Source organism: Myotis nattereri, assembly GCF_964212035.1.
Source record: "Myotis nattereri genome assembly, chromosome: 11".
Taxonomy (NCBI): domain Eukaryota; kingdom Metazoa; phylum Chordata; class Mammalia; order Chiroptera; family Vespertilionidae; genus Myotis; species Myotis nattereri.
This window is the reverse complement of record NC_138086.1, coordinates 30,073,535-30,093,952: the sequence shown is the minus strand read 5'-3', so window position 1 is coordinate 30,093,952 and position 20,418 is coordinate 30,073,535. Positions and strand designations below refer to the sequence as shown.

General features: G+C 50.4%; 1 protein-coding gene across 5 annotated transcripts in view; it reads right to left on the bottom strand.

The window, feature by feature from the left end:
* TBXAS1 (thromboxane A synthase 1) overlaps window positions 1-20,418 on the bottom strand; it is a 147,533-nt gene that overhangs the window by 6,898 nt on the left and 120,217 nt on the right. For all 5 annotated transcript variants that reach the window (XM_081102472.1, XM_081102473.1, XM_081102470.1 and 2 more), the window contains one exon: window positions 1,195-1,286. In XM_081102472.1, the coding sequence (XP_080958598.1) occupies window positions 1,195-1,286 (92 nt within the window). The remainder of the gene's footprint in view (window positions 1-1,194; window positions 1,287-20,418) is intronic.

Sequence of the window (20,418 nt, the reverse complement as noted above, 5' to 3'; positions counted from 1 at the left end):
GGGCCCCCTAAAGGCTTCTTTCCTTTTGACAGTCTTTGTTGTGTCCCTGAATGTCTTATTTTGAATTTTCTTTTAATGTATATAGCAGCCGCCCAAGTTCTATTAGAAGGATGTTGGATATAAATCATTAAAAAACAAAGATTGGATACAGTTTGCTTTGTGGCTCCCTCCAAATCAGGGAAGGCCCATGGAGTCACTCCTCACCCTGGCCCCAGGGGAGCAGGCAGGCCTGGCGTCACCACTGCTTCCAGGTAGGTGACAGAAGCCTCGTGTGCTCGGGGACCACGTATCATGACTCACACCCTGGAATTCTCTACATTTGCTCTGGGCCTGAACATATTGGACAATATCTACAAACACACTCTCTAGTAATGTTTTTGGAATATAATTTCAAGATAACTGCAAATCATCCACATTTTCTTATATCTCCTTGTGGTTTATTCATTCATAGAAATGTGGATGGACTTTATTGTGTGGCTTCTGATTCTGGAGCCTGAAATCTAGACCTGAAGGGAGCCTGGCTCCATGAGATGCCTGGTTTAGGGGGACTTTGAAAGAAGCAGGTGGCCTGGTTCCTGCTCTCAAGGCTAGCGTGGCCGGATGTACAGTGGAGACATTTTACAGAGCAGCTCAAATGTGTCCAAATATAACACGAAGCATAGTTAGGGCCGGAAGTGCCGGGGAGGGAGGCAATGAGGAACAGTGCAGCATGGCGCAGTCAGACCTTGGCTTGGAACTCCGAAGACGGAACAGGTGTGGGCTCTTGGGGACCAGGCCTTGGCGTCCCCCCCCCCCCCGAATGTCAACTCCAGGGCACGGGTGTGTCTCTGTTTTGTACGTGGCTCATTTCCTAGTGCATGGCACAAGGCAGATGCTCAATAAAAGCTGCTGAATGAAGGAAGGAAGGAATGGGCCAGGGGAGTGGCAAAAGCCATCTAACGCTGGGAGGCCAAGGAGACCAGCTTGGGGTGGGGAGGAAGGTCATGTTGAGATGCTTATTGCTGTGGTTACTGCATGGAAGGCATTACACCTGGTGCCCCCAGGGGATACAAAGAAACGTAAGACTCAGATCCTGCCTCCAAGGAGCTTGAGTCCAGCGTTGTTGATAACACAGGTGGTGGCAGACTGGACAGGTGAGGACCCCAAGCAGTGATGCTGAAGGGACCTGGGGCACAGGGGGGGGTGCGAGCCTACCTGAAAGCCGGTGGGTACATCCTCAAGGTCTCTGCGATCACCATGTCCAGGTAGGGCAGGCCTTCCTGGAGGCTGCAGTACTCAGGGGCCGTCTGACCGAGGGATGTGACAAAGGAAGAGTGTCGAGTTAGACCAAGGACACAGCCTTCTGTCTTTTCCCTTCACGTTAGAGTCCTGCTCCAACTTGAGCAAACACTTAAACGGAACCCCCACCTGATCCAAAGCTGACACCACCGCGATGGCATGTGATGAGCGCCCCATGTCCTGTTGAGCAGCATGTCCTCTGTGCTTGTTTCACGGGGCTACTAGTATACTATCGAGGCCAGGCAGGCCCAGCCGGGGCTGGGGGGGGGGGGCGGTCTCTGAGGGTCATATAGAGAAGTTCAGTTATGAAACATCGTTGGCACTTACGGAGACCTGGTGATGCAGCAGGCTACGCATTGTACAGACACTACCTTATTTAATCCTCCCAGCAAACCGGCCAGACAGCTAGTAAATGAGAAAACTGTGGTTGTAGGGACTAGTAAAGTTACAAGACAAATAGTGAAATAGAAAAAGAAGAAAGAAAAGTTTGCAACATTTATAAAGGATTAATAATAGTAGCAGAACCCAAAGAGCTAAGAAGAGAAATTCATTAGAAAAAGGGTCAAAGGCTATGAAGAGGCAAAGCACGGAAGAAGAAATACAAGTTGTCATGATAAGAATTCAAATGAAAATCATGAGAGTCCGTTTGTCACCTATCAGATTAGAAAAAGTTGGGAAACATTGATTAGATGCTGGGGCGGGAGGGAGGTATGGAGCTAATCATACCCCATGTTGGGGAACCCTGACACCCCCTGACGACTTCCACTGCAGTGGCACCGTCCTGCTCTGGCCCTCACCCTGCGAAATGACAGTGACCCAAATGACATTATTCGAGGCCCCGCCAAACTGAGTGTGTTCGGCACGGAGGTCTGAAGGTCTTTGAGGGTTCGCAGCCTACTGTGGGTTTGGGTGAGCCTGTTTGAAAGAAAATGTGCTAAGATGGACCAAGGGATATTTGTATGATAAAGTTAAAGCCTTCATTTATTCTTTCCCTGGAGGAGCTTTTAACTGTGCTTCTAAGCTTTTGTCTCAACTTACCCATGTGAGCATTCGTGTGGCCCAGCAGTTCTGATGTGGTGGAACATGAGCTGCAGCGGATGGCTTTTAATACAGATGGATGCTTGGGCCCCGCCCCCTCATTTGCTTATTCATTCAACCCAGGGAGTGTTGGTCCACACTATTGATTGATTATTGGTCTGAAGGGGAGCCTGGGCCCCATCTTTTCTTTTGAAGTCCTTCCCTCCCCAGGTTCTCGTGTGTAGCCTGAGGGGTCAGACCACTGCTAGTCTTCCTGTCTGTCTGCTACCTCAGGATCCTCCTTTCGGGATGGGGTGGAGGGAGGCGCAGGCCTCTGTGTTTTAATGGGACTATGTTTTATGTCCCCGTCCCATTTACAGACCAGCCCACCCTCTGGGACCTAGTTTTGCCGGCCTGTAGTTCTTTTCAGGAAAATCTGGGACAAAGGGGTTGTGAGCCAATTCTGCCAGCAGAGGGCAGCAAATGTATGGCAAATGGGGACTCCCCGGGAGGCTGGGCCCCAACTCAGAATCACAAGTTAGACCCCAAAGGACCTTAGAAATCATGAATCCAGATTCTTCATCATAGAGGTGGGAAAAACGAGCCCCAGGGAGGGAAGCCATGAACCTCCAAGTCACACAGATGGAACTTGGAATGGAAACCCAGGTGTTACTCATTCAGCAATCCCTCAAACACCTACTGTGTGCCAGGTGGGGGGCTAGGTGCTGGGATCCAACAGGATTAAGTCTCTGCTCCATGGGGAAACAGACTCCTAAGTAAGTCCTTATACTGAATGTGGGCTTAGGAACGGGAACTATAGCTCTTTTTTGGGAGCTCATTTATTTACTTATTCATCCAACCCAGAGAGAGTTGGTGCATACTATTGACCAGGCACTGTGCTAGGCACAGGGGCATTACTTTGAGACCCACTGTGGGAGAACTGACAAGGGGCACACATCCTGGCATTTGGATGGGGCAGCTGCTAGAAGGAAGTGATGTCTAAACAGAGATCCTTACAGTGAATAAGAAGAAGCAGGTGAAAAGTGGGTGGACTTGTTGGGATGCTGGTTCAAACCAATAAAAAAAAAGTCAATCACAGGACCTTGGATCCTGAGGGGATATTCTGTGTGCTTAGGAACATATGGTTTATTTTTAGTGGGATGATGGTATGGTGGGCGTGTTTTAGAAAAGAGCCCTTTTCTTTTAGAGATATATGCCGAAATATTTACAGACAATGTGATGAGATGCCTGGGATTCCTCTTTAATGGAAGTGGGGTAGGATGGGAGTTACCTGAAACTAGAGTGGCCATAAGTTGACTCTGGTTGAAGTCAGGTGATGGGTATACCCAGGGTTTATGCAATTACTCTTCCAATTTGTGTAGGTTAAAGCTTTGTTTCCTATAAAGTTAAACTACTAAATAGACATTTAAACAGCAGGAGTGGGTGGAACAGCCTCTGCAAAGACTCTGAGCTGTGTTAAAGAATTAAAAATGATTGCATTGGGTGGCTGAGTGGGAGAGGGGACACTGGGGGTTGAATCTTGGACAACAGGGAACAGGTCTCCAGGCACAGGAGGCAGAAAGGCCTCCCACCGGGACAAGCCTTCGGGCAGCGTCAGAAGTCGATGAAATGTGGAGGGGATTGTACACAGTGGTGGAGGGCTGTCAGAAAAGCAAGGCAAAGGCCGTTATGCAATGTGGGTTGATATGCTACACATTTTTCATTGCCATCTAGAAAAAACTAAGAGAGAAAAAATTGGGGGGTGGAGGAGAATCCACAAGAAGTGAAGAGGAGAAGGAAGGGATGCTTAGTCAAGGAAGTGCTTTTCCTTGAAGAGCAGGCTGGCCGCTCACCCCGAGTGTTGAAGATGGAAGCAGCGTCTCGCAGGCAGGAGGCTGGACCGTGGGCTGAGCGTTCCCATGCTGCCTGCCTGGGCCTGCTCAGCCCCCTGTCCATCTGGTCAGGCGGGGTCTGCCTGCCTGGAGTGTCAGGGGGCCTTGGGAGGATCTGAGCAGAATAGTCTCTATGTCCAGACAGGATGCATGTGAAGCATCTTAAAAAGTGGTCCCCAGGGGTTTTCCCTGACTCCTGCTGCACAGACCAAAGAACTCAGAATCAGAACCGAGAGGACTCTTAAAGTCAGCCTGCCTGCTTCCCCGACAGGGTGTCCTGCAGCCTCAGTCCCTGATTGTGGCCCTGCCTGGAGTCGTCACCAGGTTCGGCCGGGTCTCCATCCTGGATCCATGGCCCATCAGCTGTGGCCTTGCGCCAGTTGCCAAGGCAACATCAGCAGGTCACCTGGTCTGTAAGTTGGGGTCATGACAGTCCCCACCCATCTCTAGGGCAGGACGGATGAGCCGGTGAAAGGTCTCTGGAAACTGAATGTACCAAACAAGCTGATGATACTTCTGTTCGGACATATTCAGTAGCAGGGAGCTCATTTCATCGGGAGGCCCTCCGTTGTGTATGAAACCGTAAGGATGCGTCAAAGAGGAGAGTGATTCTAAAACCTGATAGCATTTACTTCAGCTGGGGCTTACTTCATAGGATAAGTAACTGCCCTGAGAAGGTTGAAAATCAGTATTAAATATTTACTAATACTTAACATTGGGAAATATCTACTAAATACTTACTGGATAAATATCGGGAAAAATAGAAACTTAAACGGTAAACTGGATCTTTGTGTTGTGGTTTACACTCCTAATCCAGCATTCCTTCATTTCTAGGGAGATGTTTTTCTTCTGCGTTTGGTTTTGAATGGGCAGTAATTCGAATTTTATTTTTAAGGTTCTTGTTTTCTTAGTGTTTAGATCATATAGGTTAGATCTGTAAACCGATATCTAAATGCAATAAGTAAACTGATGGTTAAAGGAACTTCATGGAAAATCTTTAGATAAAGCCCTTGAAGAGGAAATCATACTGCTCTCTCCTATTAATATCGCTTTGCTACATTTAGATTATTGTGTACATTTTCTCTGTTAGCTACACACACACACACACACACACACACACACACACACACACACACTGAGTCACCCACATCTACACACACACCCTAAATATGATGTGGAGTATATATGAGAAAAAGAAAATAAAAAATGTCATTGATTTCAAAAAGATTTTTCCCAGCCCTGGCTGGTTTGGCTCAGTGGATGGAGCATCGCATGCAGACTGTAGGGTCCCAGGTTTGATCCCAGGTTTGATTCCCATCAGGGGCACATGCCCAGGTTGCAGGCTCAATCCCCAGGAGGAGGTGTGTGGGAGGCAGCCAATCAATGATTCTCTCTCATCATTGTTGTTTCTATCTCTCTCCCTCTCCCTTCCTCTCTGAAATCAATACAAATATATATAAAGAAAAAAAGATTTTCCCCAGAGCCCTGGCCTGTGTGGCTCAGTGGTTAGAGTGTCGGCCACGCACCGAAGGGTCGTACCTGAGTTACAGGTTTGCTTCCCACCCTCAGTTGGTTGCATGTGGGAGGCAACCAATAGATCAAGCAGGTCAAACTCATGGCTCACGGGCCACATGCCTCGTTTATTTGGCCCATGTTAGCCTTTGAGTTTGACATGCTTTCAATAGATGTTTCTCTCTCTCTCTCTCTCTCTCTCTCTCTCTCTCTCTCTCTCTCTCTCTTTCTCTTCCCTCTCCCACCCTTCCTTCCACTCTCTCTGAAAAGCAATAGAAAAAATATCCTCAGATGAGGATTAACAAAAAAGAAAAAAAAAAAGAAGAAGAAAAGATTTTTCCTGGAGATCAGGGAGCTAATAGGAATGCTATCATTGTCCTATTTTGCTAAAGGAAATAGAAATAGGGTGGCTTCAGTTTTGTGCCTCCCAAGTCGCAGCAACAGCGGCCTGAGGCAGTGCTGATGGGTGCTTCTGCCCCGACCCCCCTCCTCCCCCCCGCCATAGCGCTATGTAAAGCGGGCTTAGCCATCCCAGCCCTCCCTCCCCTCCAGGAGGCAGGGAACTTGGAATCCCTTAGGATGCAGCATTCTAGCATCGGGACAGCCACGGGCCATGCAGCCCGATGAAGAACAGATTTCCATTCGCTCAGATTCTCCGGGGGACATAAGACTATAACATGAAACCAGTCCAGGGGAGTGTGGTGACACTGGCTTTGCCCTTTTGCCCACAAACCCAGAAGAGAAGCCCCTCCCCTTGCCGCCAGCCTCCAAGGTGAGGAGGGAGTCCTCAGGGCGAGGCCCGGGCAGGCCGGGGCTCCTCACTGCCAAAGTCCTGCAGCAGAGGCGCTGAGGGCCTTTCAGCTCTGACTCTCAGCGCGGAGATTCCCTCCCGTAGACGTGGCTAGTGAGCAGGTTCAGGCTTGGAGCAAGAGGCAATGGGGGGCGGAGGTCATGGTTACAGAGGGGCCGGAGGAGGGTCTTTCAACAGCGCTGGCTTGCCTAGCCAATGCCCAGAAAGTCCTACGTGCTAGTTTAAAGAATTTGGCAGGTTTAGATGCAGACATGCATACATCAGAAAAAGTAATTAGGAAAGTATATATAGCATCTATTTATATCCACTTTGAAAGGAAAGAGACAGGCTCATCTCACATAAACACATGGCTTATTCCAGGTGCTCTGTGCTCTGAGGTCCAGGCCATAGAGATTGGTGGGGAGGGGGAGATGTAATGAAAGAACATAAACCAGCCTGAGTGCGCGAACACACACAGGCAGCACGCTCAGCCCATGGCCCTGGCTTGAGCTTTATTGATAGCGCTCGCCCCACAGGAATGTCTGTCTTTAGAGATCTATAATAATAGCACTTGCCTCCTGCCACACTTTACTGCCCGAGGGACTTTTACATCCATTGTATTGTTGGTCCTCACAACTGCACTCTGAGGTGTTAGGGCAGATTTTGTTGCCTATTTTACTGATGAAGAAAGCAGAGATTCAGAGAGGTCCATGGCTTGTCCAGGGTCACACAGCTAGTAAATGGCAGAGTCGGAACTAAATCCAAATCTTCAGATGCCAAGCATTTCCCATCATGCTGTGCTGCCTAGACCTCCCTGCCTCCCTCCCCTCCTCCCTCCCTCCCCCTTTCTTTCCTTCCTTCCCTCCCTCCCTCCCTCCCTTCCTTCCCTCCCTCCCTCCCTCCCTCCCTCCCTTCTTTCCCTCCTTCCTTCCTTCCTTCCTTCCTTCCTTCCTTCCTTCCTTCCTTCCTTCCTTCCTTCCTCCCTTCCTTCCATTTCTGGAAGCATAACATACATACAACAAAATACAACACAAACAAGAGTGTAGCTCAGTGAATTTTCCCAAAGCAAGCACACCTGCGTAACCAGCGTCAGCTTGAGACACGGAAGATTTCCAGAGCTCTGAGGCACCCGCGAGGGTAACCATTCTGTCCTCTCGCACGAAAGATTCCTTTTGTCTTTATAATAACTTTACATATGTAGGTGTTTGCATCTGCCTTCTCATGCTCAGTATTGTGTCTTGAAAATCATCCGTGGTCTGGCATGGAGGGGTACTGTGCCCGCTCTCGGCGTGCCACCTCGCCATCTGCTCCTTTCTGTACGTTTGGCTGTTCCCAGTGTGGGGGTCATTATGAGCACATTCTTGTATGTGACTTTGGGCGAGCAGATGTGCACGTTTCTGTTGGGGATACACATACCTAGGACCAAGTTGCTGGGTCACAAGGGATGTGCACGTTCAGCTTTTGTAGATATTTTGAACGGTTTTACACATTGGTTGTAGATACTGCCTAAAACTTTAACCGTGAATCAGCTGAAAGCAGCTTGTCACCACCCCCTCCGGTTCCTTCTATTTTCTCTCACTGTGGGTTCCTCCTCTCCTCTCTCTGCCCACCCTCTCCAATGGGCTGCAATCTAACCACTATCTCTATTCCGGGAAAGGGTCAAGAGAAAAAATAGTGCATTATTTGGGGAGCTGAGTTATTTATTCCTATAATGTGTGTGTGTGTGTGGGGGGGGGGGGGGGAGGAGGTGGCAAATTAGGAACATCTAATTACCTAATTTCTAAAAGTTGTCCCAATGATCAGGCACAAGCAGTCATAAGCATAAAACATACACTAAAATCAACTAGATCTGAGTCTTTGGGTTATCTGCTGCTTTTTAATATTTAGGATTCTGTTCTCTCCATTGCCATGGACCATTCACATTGATTGTATGTAATGTTTAAAGAAATAAGCCCTTAAGTAAGTGACAGTTAAATCACCCAGCCCACTTTCTCTGCATTTAATTTGCAGACAAATTCTTCTTGTTCCCTGTCTCCCAGGTAAACGTTGGACACCTGACATACATTTTGCAGAGCTGGAGGGTTGGGAGGGGAAGAGAGATAAGATACATCACCTACAGCTGAAACCGGTTTGGCTCAGTGGCTAGAGCGTCGGCCTGCGGACTGAGAGGTCCCAGGTTTGATTCTGGTCGGGGGCATGTGCCTGGGTTGCGGGCACATCCCCAGTGGGAGATGTGCAGGAGGCAGCTGATCGATGATTCTCTCTCATCGATGTTTCTAACTCTCTATCTCTCTCCCTTCCTCTCTGTAAAAAATCAATTAAAAAAAAAAAAAGATACATCACCTACCATACAACTTATTACGTATTTGGGAAACCATATACTTGTTCATTCACAGATTTATTATTGGGAAACAGGGAGCCATTGACGCTTTCTGATGAGTGGAGGTAACGCTGAAGGGGGTATTTCGTGACCTTGCAATGATGTGTAGGCTGGATGTTTGGAAGAGCTTGGAAATGAGACAGGAGAGACTACGCGATAGTCCAGGCAAAAGCGATGAGCTCCGATTCCAGTGTCCGCCTCGGAATGGGAAAAGGGGTTGAAAGAGAGAAGCAATCTGAGCAGTCATCTCCATCTTGGCTCTCCCCACTGAGGCCAGGGCCTCCCCCGCAGAATACTCAGTGGTAATTGGTGTGGGTTGGGGCCAGGAATTGGTATTGTCTTAAAGCTCCCTAGGATATACATTATAATAAGGGAAGACTTACCAGGGGAGGTGGGTTTTAAAAAAAATTTTTTTAAAAAAATATTTTACTTAAGTAATATCTGTCTTACTTAAAGGAGGTGGGTCTTTGGAGATAAGGGGTGAGGGAGTGACGAGATGAGAGTGATCCCCAGGCTTCATTCCTGGGTGGACAAAGCCGGTGGGTCTGCCTCCCCCAGGAGGAGCTCCGCCTGGCAGGTGTGTGGAGGGTCCGGGGAGATGAATGAGTGCTCTGGGATGGGGGTGGGAAAGAAAGCTGGATGCTGAGGGCTGAACCATAAGGACTGTCCAGGGACAGGTGACAGAGAGACTGGGAAGGAAGGGACCCCAGACAGTGTCACCGAGCTCCTGGACACGTCCCAGGAGATTAAGAACTAGGGGAGGCCACTGCATCAGCCAACTGGGGGAGGGAGGGGTCGCCAAAGCCAGCATCAGTGGGGTTGAAGGATGGGCAGGGGGAGAGGGGATGGAGCAGGAGGGACCGACACCCCTCCTAGGAGGTGTGCTACAGAGCAAGCCAAGGGGAGAAGTAAGGGCGCTGTCATGTGGCTGGGCGGCAGGCGTGTGACAAAGGGAAAGGACTTCCCCTGTAGTTACTGAGGGCGGAATCAGGCCCAGTGGTTAAGTCCCAGAGAGAAAGACTTTGACTCAATGTAGGGAATGGTGTTCAAATGAAAGGAGAGGAAGGGAGAGGGAGAGAGAGATAGGAACATCAATGATGAAGGGAATTCATGATGGCTGCCTCCTGCACACCCCTACTTGGGATCAGGCCCACAACCCAGGCATGTGCCCTGGCTGGGAATCGAACTGTGACCTCTTGGTTCATAGGTCCATGCTCAACCACTAAGCCGCACTGGCCAAGCCAAATGAAAGGAGCTTAACAGGCAACTAGACAAGCCCCATGCCCACTGGAGATTTCCAAAAGCTGTTATTGAGCATCTGACAAAGTCTCTGTAGGATATTCATGGATCACTCACCAGGAGGTGGCATTGGGCAAGTCCATGGTGCCTTTCGTATCTGGGACGGTCTGATGCATCACAACCTCCCCCCTCTCCCCCAGGGACAGCCTGCTGCATTAGTAGATCCCCGTCACTCTGCCAGGCCGAATAAATGTCACAAATGTCACAGGAATGTGGAGAGTGATCGACTTGCTCTATTTATCCCCCACCCCCACCCCTACCCAGCCCCCGCCCCAGTCCCCAGCCCCCAGCCCCCGCCCCCGCCCCCAGCCCCCAGCCTTCCCATCCTTGGTCCTGTGTGCATGGCGTTGATAATTCAGTCTGAGTCAGGGCCCAGGTCACTCACTGTTTGGGGAATGGTAAACAAAGATAAGAGCTTTAAGCACTGGAATTTATTTTTTATCCACTCGGCCTAAAAGCCACTGCATGTTAAATTTAGAAGGCTGATTCCAGACCCCTCCCACCCTCTGGTTTCCTGCCTCCTCCTCAGTGCCCATGCTCAGAACAGAGGCTCGCTGACCATGAACCTGAAACGTGTTTGGAGAGCCCGGGAGCCTGTAGAGGCCGCCTGCCTGAATGTTTATAAAAACGTATCATCTGAGGGCCGGGAAGGAAGGGACCGTTTCCTCGGAGAGCTGGCTCTGCTTACCATTCCAGCAGCAGCCATCGCTACCCAAATATTCACCCAAATGCCCTCCCCCAGCAGGGAGGTGCTTCGTCTCCCACTGTCAGGAGGTGAGGTGCTCCCCAGGGAGGTACCGTGTTTCAGCAGCCCACCTTCCAATTTATTTACAAAGGTTTCCCTCACGCATGGGCATCTATAACTGAACAGCTCTCTCTTCTATGTAGGTTAAATCCCTTTGTAACCAACTCCAAGAACCTGTAGAAATCCTTTTGTTGGCCGGGAATGCTTCTGTATTGAATATTGTTGGAAATAAATGAGCCATTGTCTGGGCTGAGAATTTTCTGGTTAGATAGAGATCTCCACTGTGATACGATTTATTGTAGCAGGGCTTTGGGGTTTTTGCCGAGCTCATTTTAAATTCCCTATTGCCTGCTCAGTCCATTTTCACATCTTAGGATATAAGCGGGGAGGGCAAGCTAAAAAAAAAAAAAAAAAAGACAAAATCTCCTTTGCCCCAAAACCATGTCTAATGACCTAAAGTGGTGTCTGGAACCACACTTTAACAAATGCCCAGAAGTGAGGCACATCTGTTGGCCAATTGAGGGCAGGGTCAACCAGTGCTCTAGCTGTCAGGCGAGGAGAACAGCCACAGGATGATGGTAAAATAAAAAAGAGCAAGGCCCAGGAGTCACACCAGCTCAGCCCTCTCATGTTCAGATGAGGAACCACAGCCCAGAGGGGTCGGGCGACTGGCCCTCACTGTGCCCACATCGAAATCCTCACTTATTACTCCTTTTAAGAGAATAAATAATTCCATTAAACCAGCTAAAATATACCCAACCCTAGCTAAGAGTAAGTTTTGAAGTTAAAAATCAGAAGTCTAGACAGCAATTTATCATTTTTCTCTTTTATAACAAACTCCTGAGATTCTGAATTTCACTATCAAAATGGAAGGGCGGAGATGCGGCATCCGTCAGCTCTGGATGGAAGATGGCCAGTCAGTAAGCCTCCTAGGGCAGTGATGGCGAACCTTTTGAGCTCGGCGTGTCAGCATTTTGAAAAACCCTAACTTAACTCTGGTGCCGTGTCACATATAGAAATTTTTTGATATTTGCCACCATCGTAAAACAAAGACTTATATTTTTGATATTTATTTTATATATTTAAATGCCATTTAACAAAGAAAAATCAACCAAAAAAATGAGTTCCTATGTCATAGGTTCGCCATCACTGTCCTAGGGTTAAGTCAGCTCATCTGTAACTTGGGCAGCAGTCACACCTCGAAGCTTGCCGTGAGGAGCCCTCATAAGGCCCACACCGATAGGGTTTCTTCAGAGGCTCTGTTTGTAATTCTTCTGCTTTGGGGCATGAGATGAGGGGGGTGGGGGGGGGGGCACATTCCCAGCAGGCGCCTCTCATAGCCCATCCATCTGTTTCCTTCCCGCCCTCAGGGTGCTTGTCCCTGGGGTGCCTGTGTGGTGAAACCCCTGGGTGTGCACAGAGCTGTTAACCTTCGTCTGACAAGAACGGAGAGCACGCCTCTCTGCCATCCCGTCTGATCCTCACAAGACTGCACTTTGCACAGGAGGAGACAGAGGTGCCAGGAGCCCAGGCTACTGGCCCCCGGCCACACAGCCAGGCCCCCGACAGCAGGGCCACCTCTCAGCCGCATGGCCTGGCTTCCCACCTGCCCCACCTGAGGCGGTGGCCCTGTTCCTCTCTCCATGGCAGGTGGCTTTTAGTGGAAAGGGCTCCTGGGCAAGAATGGCCTCCGCAGCGGCAGGCTAAGTGCGCACAGGCCCAGGCAGTGGCTGACACAGCTTCCCGTGGCTGTGGGCCGTGTCCACACAAAGCCCTCTCCCCGCCTCTCAGAGCTGAAAAGTGAGAATGAGGCTCCTGGGGAGGGAAATGCTTATAAAATAATCGGGGTGCGAGGGCCTCAGCATGTGTCTCAGAGCCTTGGTGGCTGACTTCTGCTCAGAGTAGCTGAGACTCTGCCTTCCTGCCCAGCCTCTGTCTGCTGGGTGCCGGCCGGCCGCAGACGAGGGGAAGCTGCCCAGACGATGGACAGACGGCAGGGCTCCCACCAGCTGGCCGGCAGGTGGTCCCGGTCAGCAGTGGCCTGGCAGACCCTCCCCCTCATCCCAGATGGGGAGGCTGTCCTCCCTAAGGTGGGCATGGAGGGGAGAAGGGCTACCCCATTCCATCCTTCCTGCATGTGTCCCCAGAGCCCGCAGGCAGGGGAGGGAGGGTGCCGGAGGCTCCCCTGCAAGTGAGGCCCACACACTCCATGTCTAGGGGAATGGGGTGCGGAGTGCTCCCAGTCAAGCCCCTCTCCTCCTTCCCCCATCTGCTGGGCAAGCTGGGCCTGCAGACCCCAAAACATCAGGCAAAAGCTTCAGTTAGGGGTGTCCTCTCATCTGGACAGAGCTGCCTGAGCCCAGGGGGCTTCACCCCAGGCCCCACCCTGGGCCCCACTTTTGTTAACTTTTCATACAGGGGCTGTTCTAACGTGGGACTCAACCCCGAGAGGATGACTGGCCCAGGGGGGCAAGCCAGCTCTCCCCACGCCCTGAGAGGAGGTCCCCTGTCTATGGTTTCCTTTCTTCTTTTTATTGCTTTTATTTATCTTAGGGATTTGCTGATGGATGCTTTCTAACAAGAATTCACCAGTCCTGCAGGTCCCCTTCCCAACCTCTGGGCCGCCCTGATATTTACAAACTGCCTCTTCCATCCCCTGACCAGCGTTCTGCGGGGCATGGCCCCCACTGCCTGCTGTATACCCGTTCTAGGGGGGAGGGGAGGGGATGGGACAAGCCCAGCAGGCCCCTGCGGAGGAAGAGCGGGCGTCCCGGGAACACGCGGTGGCATCCTGGGGCCACGGAACTGCCCCGGGTGCGGGTTGTGGGATCGGAGAGCCTTCCCAGAGAAGGCGAGGCTCCCGCCGAAGCAATTTTCAAAAGGCATTCTGTGTTCTTTCACACAGAAACAATAAAAGCACTTAAACAAGGTTTTGGAACAAAACTGAAACGAGTTCTATCGCAGCCGCCCATTTACGGCTGTTTTATTGGAACGCGTGCTCTGCGGTTCACGCCTCCCTGCCTCACGCCGGCCACGTGGCGGCCGGGATATATTGGCAGCGGCGGCGTTAATTACGGCAATTTGTTTTGGCCGCGGATCTTAAGGAATCGTTCGTTTCCTTTGTCTTCCGTGTCTGCTGCTCCCTGTAGCACTCCATGTGCCCACGGCCGCAGTCCACTCCCCTCCACACCGTGCCCCCTCCCTCTCCCCCCTCCCACATACTGAGGCTTCTCCCAGGGACCGAACCTTAGGGTGGGGCAGGCGGGGCCCTCCAGGGGCCAGAGTGACAGGGTCACACAAGGAGGCCCTGAGGGGCGGGACTAGCGGGCTGGAGAGATTTTTGTAGGATCATGGTCCAGGCAGCCAGGGGTCAAGTCCACATCCATGGACCAGGTGGTGGCAGGAGGGGGCAGGGAGGGAAGTGTGGGCACCTGGGGGACAGAAGCAGCCCTGAGAGGGTGGGCATGGCTGAGCAGGGCCAGCCTATTGCAGGGCCCTGTTGCCTACCCTCACAGGGTGACAGCAGATGGGCCCCCAGCAGCTCCTGGGTGACAGCCTCCCAGCCTCGGCGGGTCCAGGATAAGAGGTCACAGGGGTCAGGCTTAGAGGGGTGGGGATGACCCCCCAGCAGACCTAACGAAGAAGGTTGGGCTCCTTGGAAGACAGGCGGGTCATCTGTGGCCACAGAGGAAACAGGCCAGAGGCCAGCGGCCCTCCAGCTCCGCGCTTTCCGGGCAGCCACTCCCATGGGGCACGGGCTGTCCGTCCGGAGCTGTGTGTCCTGCCCGTAAAGGCTGCACCCGCGTGTGCGTCCATGAGAGAGGAGGCCAGCTGCGGCCCTGCGGAGGCCTCTGCGGCCCCCCGAGCCACGGCCGGAGTGAGGGCCAGGAAGCAGGGCACAGGCCGTGCGGGTGCGCCGTGGGGACCGGGCAGAGGAAGCCCGGCCGTGGGGGACCGAGAGCGGAACCTATGACATCTCTGGAAGGGAAAGTTCTGCGGCTACACTGGGGCGGGCACAGGGTGAGTTCCACTTGCATCATTTCATTGAATTTTTACTGTACGGACGAGGACACGGAGGCTCAGAGGGGTTTGTGTGGCAGATCACTGGGCAGAGAGGGGGGAGACCAGCAGAAGGATGGAGTCGGGGGCGAGTAAAAAGCCACGTGTGCTGATTCCAATGGCAAGGACAGCACCAGGCAGAGATGACGGCACAGGAGGCCTTTTTCTCCCTCATTCAAGCGGGTCGTGCCAGGGTGCGCTCTCCACGCCGAGGGCTGAGGGCCAGCCAGAGGCGGGCGCCTCGTTAGGGACATAAACTCAGCCGGAGGGCGAACCCGGGTCCTGCCTGGGACCGTTGGTTGCTGGGATCGGCAGCAATCTCTAAAGTCCTCAGATCTTGGCTATTTGATCATTTTGTTGGTCCCTAGCAAACTGCTGTCCTGGACACATCGGAGGGCCAAAGAGAGTTTTGCTGGAAAGGAAGGAGGGTAGAAAAAGTTCTGAGCTGAAAGGAAGGGGCACGCGGAGGAGCTGTGCAGTGGTGGCTCAGGGTGGCCCAGAGGGACCCTGTTTGTGGGGTGAGCAACATGCACATGCTGAGACCCTGGGTGGCATTGATGCTCAGTGGCAGGTGAGGAGAGACGTGTGGAAGTGACGTATTTCTGTCTACCTAAGGTTTCTGAGATGATCTGTAGAATGGGAATAACAGGAAGATTTGCAACAACAGCAGCAAAATAAAAACAAATGTTTCTGGAGAGCCACTAGCTGCGGGCTCCATGCTTCCATGTTATCCCAGCTCATCATCCCCAACCTAACAGAGCAGGTACGATCATAACCCCTTCTGCCAGGTTAGGAAGCTGAGGGTTAGTCTCCCATGGCTGGCAGGGGGTTCAGCCTGGCTTTGAGGCGGGGAGACTGACCCAGAGCCTGTGCTCTTAGCCCTCAGCCTGGCTGCATCCAGGCTGGGCCAAGGTAAAATTGGTAGAGGGCCGTGGGACCTGGAACACACCGCCTGTGGGTCAGTCCTGCTGTGAGCGTCCTCGCTTCGCACCACCCTGAAGAGGTGGGCGTGGCTCCTCTGTGCTGAACCTTGGGGCTTAGCGGGGCTGGCAGGGAACCGCTTTCAACCCCAGGGGCTCAGGCAGGAGCCAACTGGCAAGTTTGTTCCATGGGATGGTCGGCGGGAGGGAGCCCAATGGACTTCTCTTTGTAAACTGATTGACTACTGAGCTAATAGAAACATTGGAAGGAGCCCCTGAATTTGGATTCTGCAAGCCCAGGTGAACTGTGGGAGACAGCAGAGGAGGAAGCGTGGGTTCTGAAAAGAGGCTCTGGAGACCTGCATTTTTTGGGAAATGGTCTATCACAACTGGAAAGAAAAAGCCGTGGAGTGTGTGCGCATGGAGAGGATCTAGAGCAGTGGTTCTCAACCTGTGGGTCGCGACCCCTTTGGCGGTCGAACGACCCTTTCACAGGGGTCGCCTAAGACCATCCTGCATATCAGATATTTACATTATGATTCATAACAGTAGCAACGTTACAGTTATGAAGTAGCAACGAAAATAATTTTATGGTTGGGTCACAACATGAGGAACTGTATTTAAAGGGCCAGAAGGTTGAGAACCACTGATCTAGAGGATGGTAAACTGAAAGATGCCAGAAGGTTCTGTATGTGGTTTGAATATCTAGACTTAGTATACGAGAAAAACATACAAAATAGATAGCCCTTGTATTCATGTAATTTCCCCACCAGAGTACTTGTTCGTAGGCACCTCAGCTCAGCAGCCTCCTGTCCTGATAACTGAACATAAGAGTTAGAGCAAGATCGTTTGAATTCTGTATTTGCTGTGTGACCCTGAGCAAGACACCTAACCTCTCTGAGCCTACCTTTGAACTCTAACGGGAATATTTGTAATAGGTACTCTACTAACTTCGTAGATTAGGGAGAATAAATGGTAACGAATAATAGTTTCTGTTACTGTGCTTTTCTTACATCCTGACAGTGCACATCCCAGTGGAGAAAATGGAGCCAGTTGCTTGGTCTAGATCCCCTGAGGTACCACAATGCCAAGATAGGGTTCAGGTAGGAGAGCAGGAAGATACTAGATGTACCAAGACGGAATAACTTAAATTTGGTATAAGTCAAGTGGATGCCATAGCAATGATATTCTCAGTTTAGATCAGAAATGATGTAAATCTTGGAAATTTTAGAAGAAATTGAAGTGATAAAATGGTATAGAAGTAAGACAATTCCATCAAATAAAACTGAAAAATGTGGAGCCCAGAATGTGTACTTTAACTTGGAGACCAGGAAAATAGATACTAGAAAGTGTGGTAGAGTGAAACCAAAGGCTCAAGCTTGGGAGTTGGGAGGTCTAAGTTTTATTCCTAGTTTGGCCACAAATTAGTGAAATGGGCTTAGGAAGTCTCTTAACTGATCTGACGTGTTTCCTTATTTGTAAAGTGGATTTAAAAAAAAATCTCCTGCCTGGCCGGTGTGGCTCAGGGGTTGCGTGTTGACCCAGAACCAAGGGGTCACTGGTTCGATTCCTAGTCAGGGCACATGCCCGATTTGCAGGCTCTATTCCCAGTAGAGGGCGTGAGGGAGGCAGCCAATTGATGATGTTTCTATCTCTCTATCTCTTTCCTTTCCTCTTGTTCTAAAAAGCAATAAAAAATATAAAATAAAATTTAAAAATCTCCTCATTCACTTTTCTGAGCTGTAGTGATAAGTTGTGGTTAAAAAAAAAGTTTGAAAAACATAGCTCTAATATCCTCAGGTGCTGCTTGCCTCAGTTTCCCTCATTCACTGGCGCCGTTATAAATGATTCCTTTGACTCTGCTAACAGTACAGAAGTCCCAGCAGCTGGTGCCCGTCCCTGAACAACAGCCCCCCTCCCTGCCAGCAGAGCCCGTAGGGCTTATGGTGATTATTAAGTAATAATAGAGTTGCCAGATTTATCATATGAAAATACAATCATTCAATTAAATGGGAATTTCAGATATGCAAGGAATCATTTTTTAGTATAAGTATGTCCAAAATATTGCATGAAACATACTTATACTAAAAAAAAAAAAAAGATTCACTGTTCATCAGAAATTTAAAATTAACCAGACAACTGTATTTTATGTGGCAGCCCTAGGTAAGCAATAAATAAACAGGAAACTGGAGGGAAAGTTTCCAAAGATTAAGACTTCTAAGTGCCCCAAACTACAAAACTTCGTGCTTTCATATGATCATAAATTAACAGCTGTATCATATTATGCAAATTTATGTTAAGTTATTCGCTATCTGTCATCATGCTCCAATAAAAACTGTATATATGACATTTAGAAAAAAATGACATCTTCTGATAAGAGTTTGGTTCTGCATTTCGGTGGCGCTGATTACCTCGGGCTCGCCGAATGCCGCAGCCACCGATACACAGAGCCAGGGTCTTTGTGAGCGTCTCACTGAATTACTTATGGTCTCTCCAGAATTCTCGAGAACAATCCCAGTGAGTGGCCTGTGGTTGCTTTCCTCCATGTTAATGCCTTTGAAGAAACACAGCTTGGCGATGAAATAACGGGCAAGAACACCCCTGCCTTTCATCTGGAAGTTGGCGATTTCCCACCAATAAGAACTGTGCTTCGCGAGGCTTAGCTTCACTGGACGAGCAGAAGGGAGATCATTTGGTCTTTAATCTCTGTGCCTTCCTGTTTCTTGATGATTGTACACAAAGGGGGAAACCCCACTTTCTGCTGCTGCTTTGCTATAGGTAGCGGTAGAAATGCCCACCAGTTGGCTAATTGAATATTCAGAGCATAACAGAGATAGATGGCTTATCTTCAGGCTGATCTGCTTAGTTTTTCAAATGACGACGGCCTCTTCTCTTGCAGCTCCTGGCATGCCACCGCCTTTTGTGTTTGTTTTTAGCAATTATAATTTTGTTTTTCTAATTGTGGGATCCTGTTTGGGGCAGAAATGCTGGTGTCTGTGCTGGGAGGGAGGGGTAAGAGCTTGCTCAGGGCACATTACATCCTCAAAGTGGTCCTGAGAGCGGAGGCTGCAAGGAGGGCCGGGAGCCAGATGGCTGTAAGGAATCTTTGAAGAATGCCAGGCCAGGCTCGGAAGACAGGCTGCTTGCAGCAGAAATTGCAGGGAGGAGGGCAGGTGAGGCTGATGCAATTAAAAAAGGACTCTTTGTTCACCCAGCAGAGAAAATGCAGACTCCGAGGGCAAAGTCACAGTGGCGTGCTGGGCGGTAACTGGGCCCACTTCCCCTCTAGCAGGCAGACTCTTCCTGCCCCGGGTGGGGGCGGCGGCAGAGGCACGCTGTCTACACTCACTCTTCCCAGACCCTGTGACTGGCTAGGGCAGTGGTCGGCAAACTGTGGCTTGGCAAACCACGGCTCGCGAGCCACATGCGGCTCTTTGGCCCCTTGAGTGTGGCTCTTCCACAAAATACCGGCTCTTCCACAAAATATCGACTTCTGCGCATGGGCCACGAAGTTTCAATCGCACTGTACGTGCGCGCCCACACGTGGTATTTTGTGGAAGAGCCACACTCAAGGGGCCAAAGAGCCGCATGTGGCTCGTGAGCCGCGGTTTGCCGGCCACGAGGCTAGGGAATGAGCATGGGCCTGGGAGTATCCACACCCAGAGTGACCTTAGCTAGCTTCCTGATGTCCTTTCCTCAGTTTTTTCATCTATAAAATAAAGGCATTAGATTGAAGGTTTTCTAATTTTCTTTCAACTTAAGCTTTCATTCGTTCATTCATTCATTCATTCCACTAACCTTGAGCACCTAGTATGTGCCTGGATGTGGTGACAGAGAGAACCTTGCACTCATGGTGTCAAGAGGGGAACTTGTCTAGGGGTCAACAAGCAGAAGTGTCTAAGAAAAGGGGAAGGAGGAGGAGGAGGAGGAGCCGGGGAGAGAATAGGAAACTCCTTCTCAGGTTGCTGACTCTGACTTTCTGAAAATGACTCAGAAAGGCAAATTCCAAGAGGCAAAATCTGTTGCTTTTTTGGTCACTGGTTCTCCCAGCTGAGGAGGGAGAGGCCTCTAATGACACGGGCAACTAGGAGGATCTGATTTCTGGAAGTTTCTGTCCAAGACGGAGCAGCCGCTGGAATGGATTAAACCCAGGGCCCACTTCTTGTTCCAGCTGATCCACATGGAAATGAATGAATGAATCAGCAAAAACCTGCCTTGCATCTCCCAAGGCTTTGAAGTTTGATATGGGAAATGAGATTTGGAGGCTTGGGGGCGGGGGTTGGGGGGGAAGTTCACCCCTCCTTTCAGCTGCAGAAGAGAAAAGCAAGCATGGGCATTCAGCAGGATGCCCCTTAGACACAGCCACGGGCAGGATTTGTTTCGCTAGATTGCGGCCTGTATCACCAGAAATCTCACGGAGCCTGAGAGGGGTGTTTGTCAGGACAACCACAGGCCTTAGTAAGTGAGCAGAATTTTGAGGGACAGAGAGAAAAAGCTACTAGATGCAGTGATAGATGGCAGGTGTA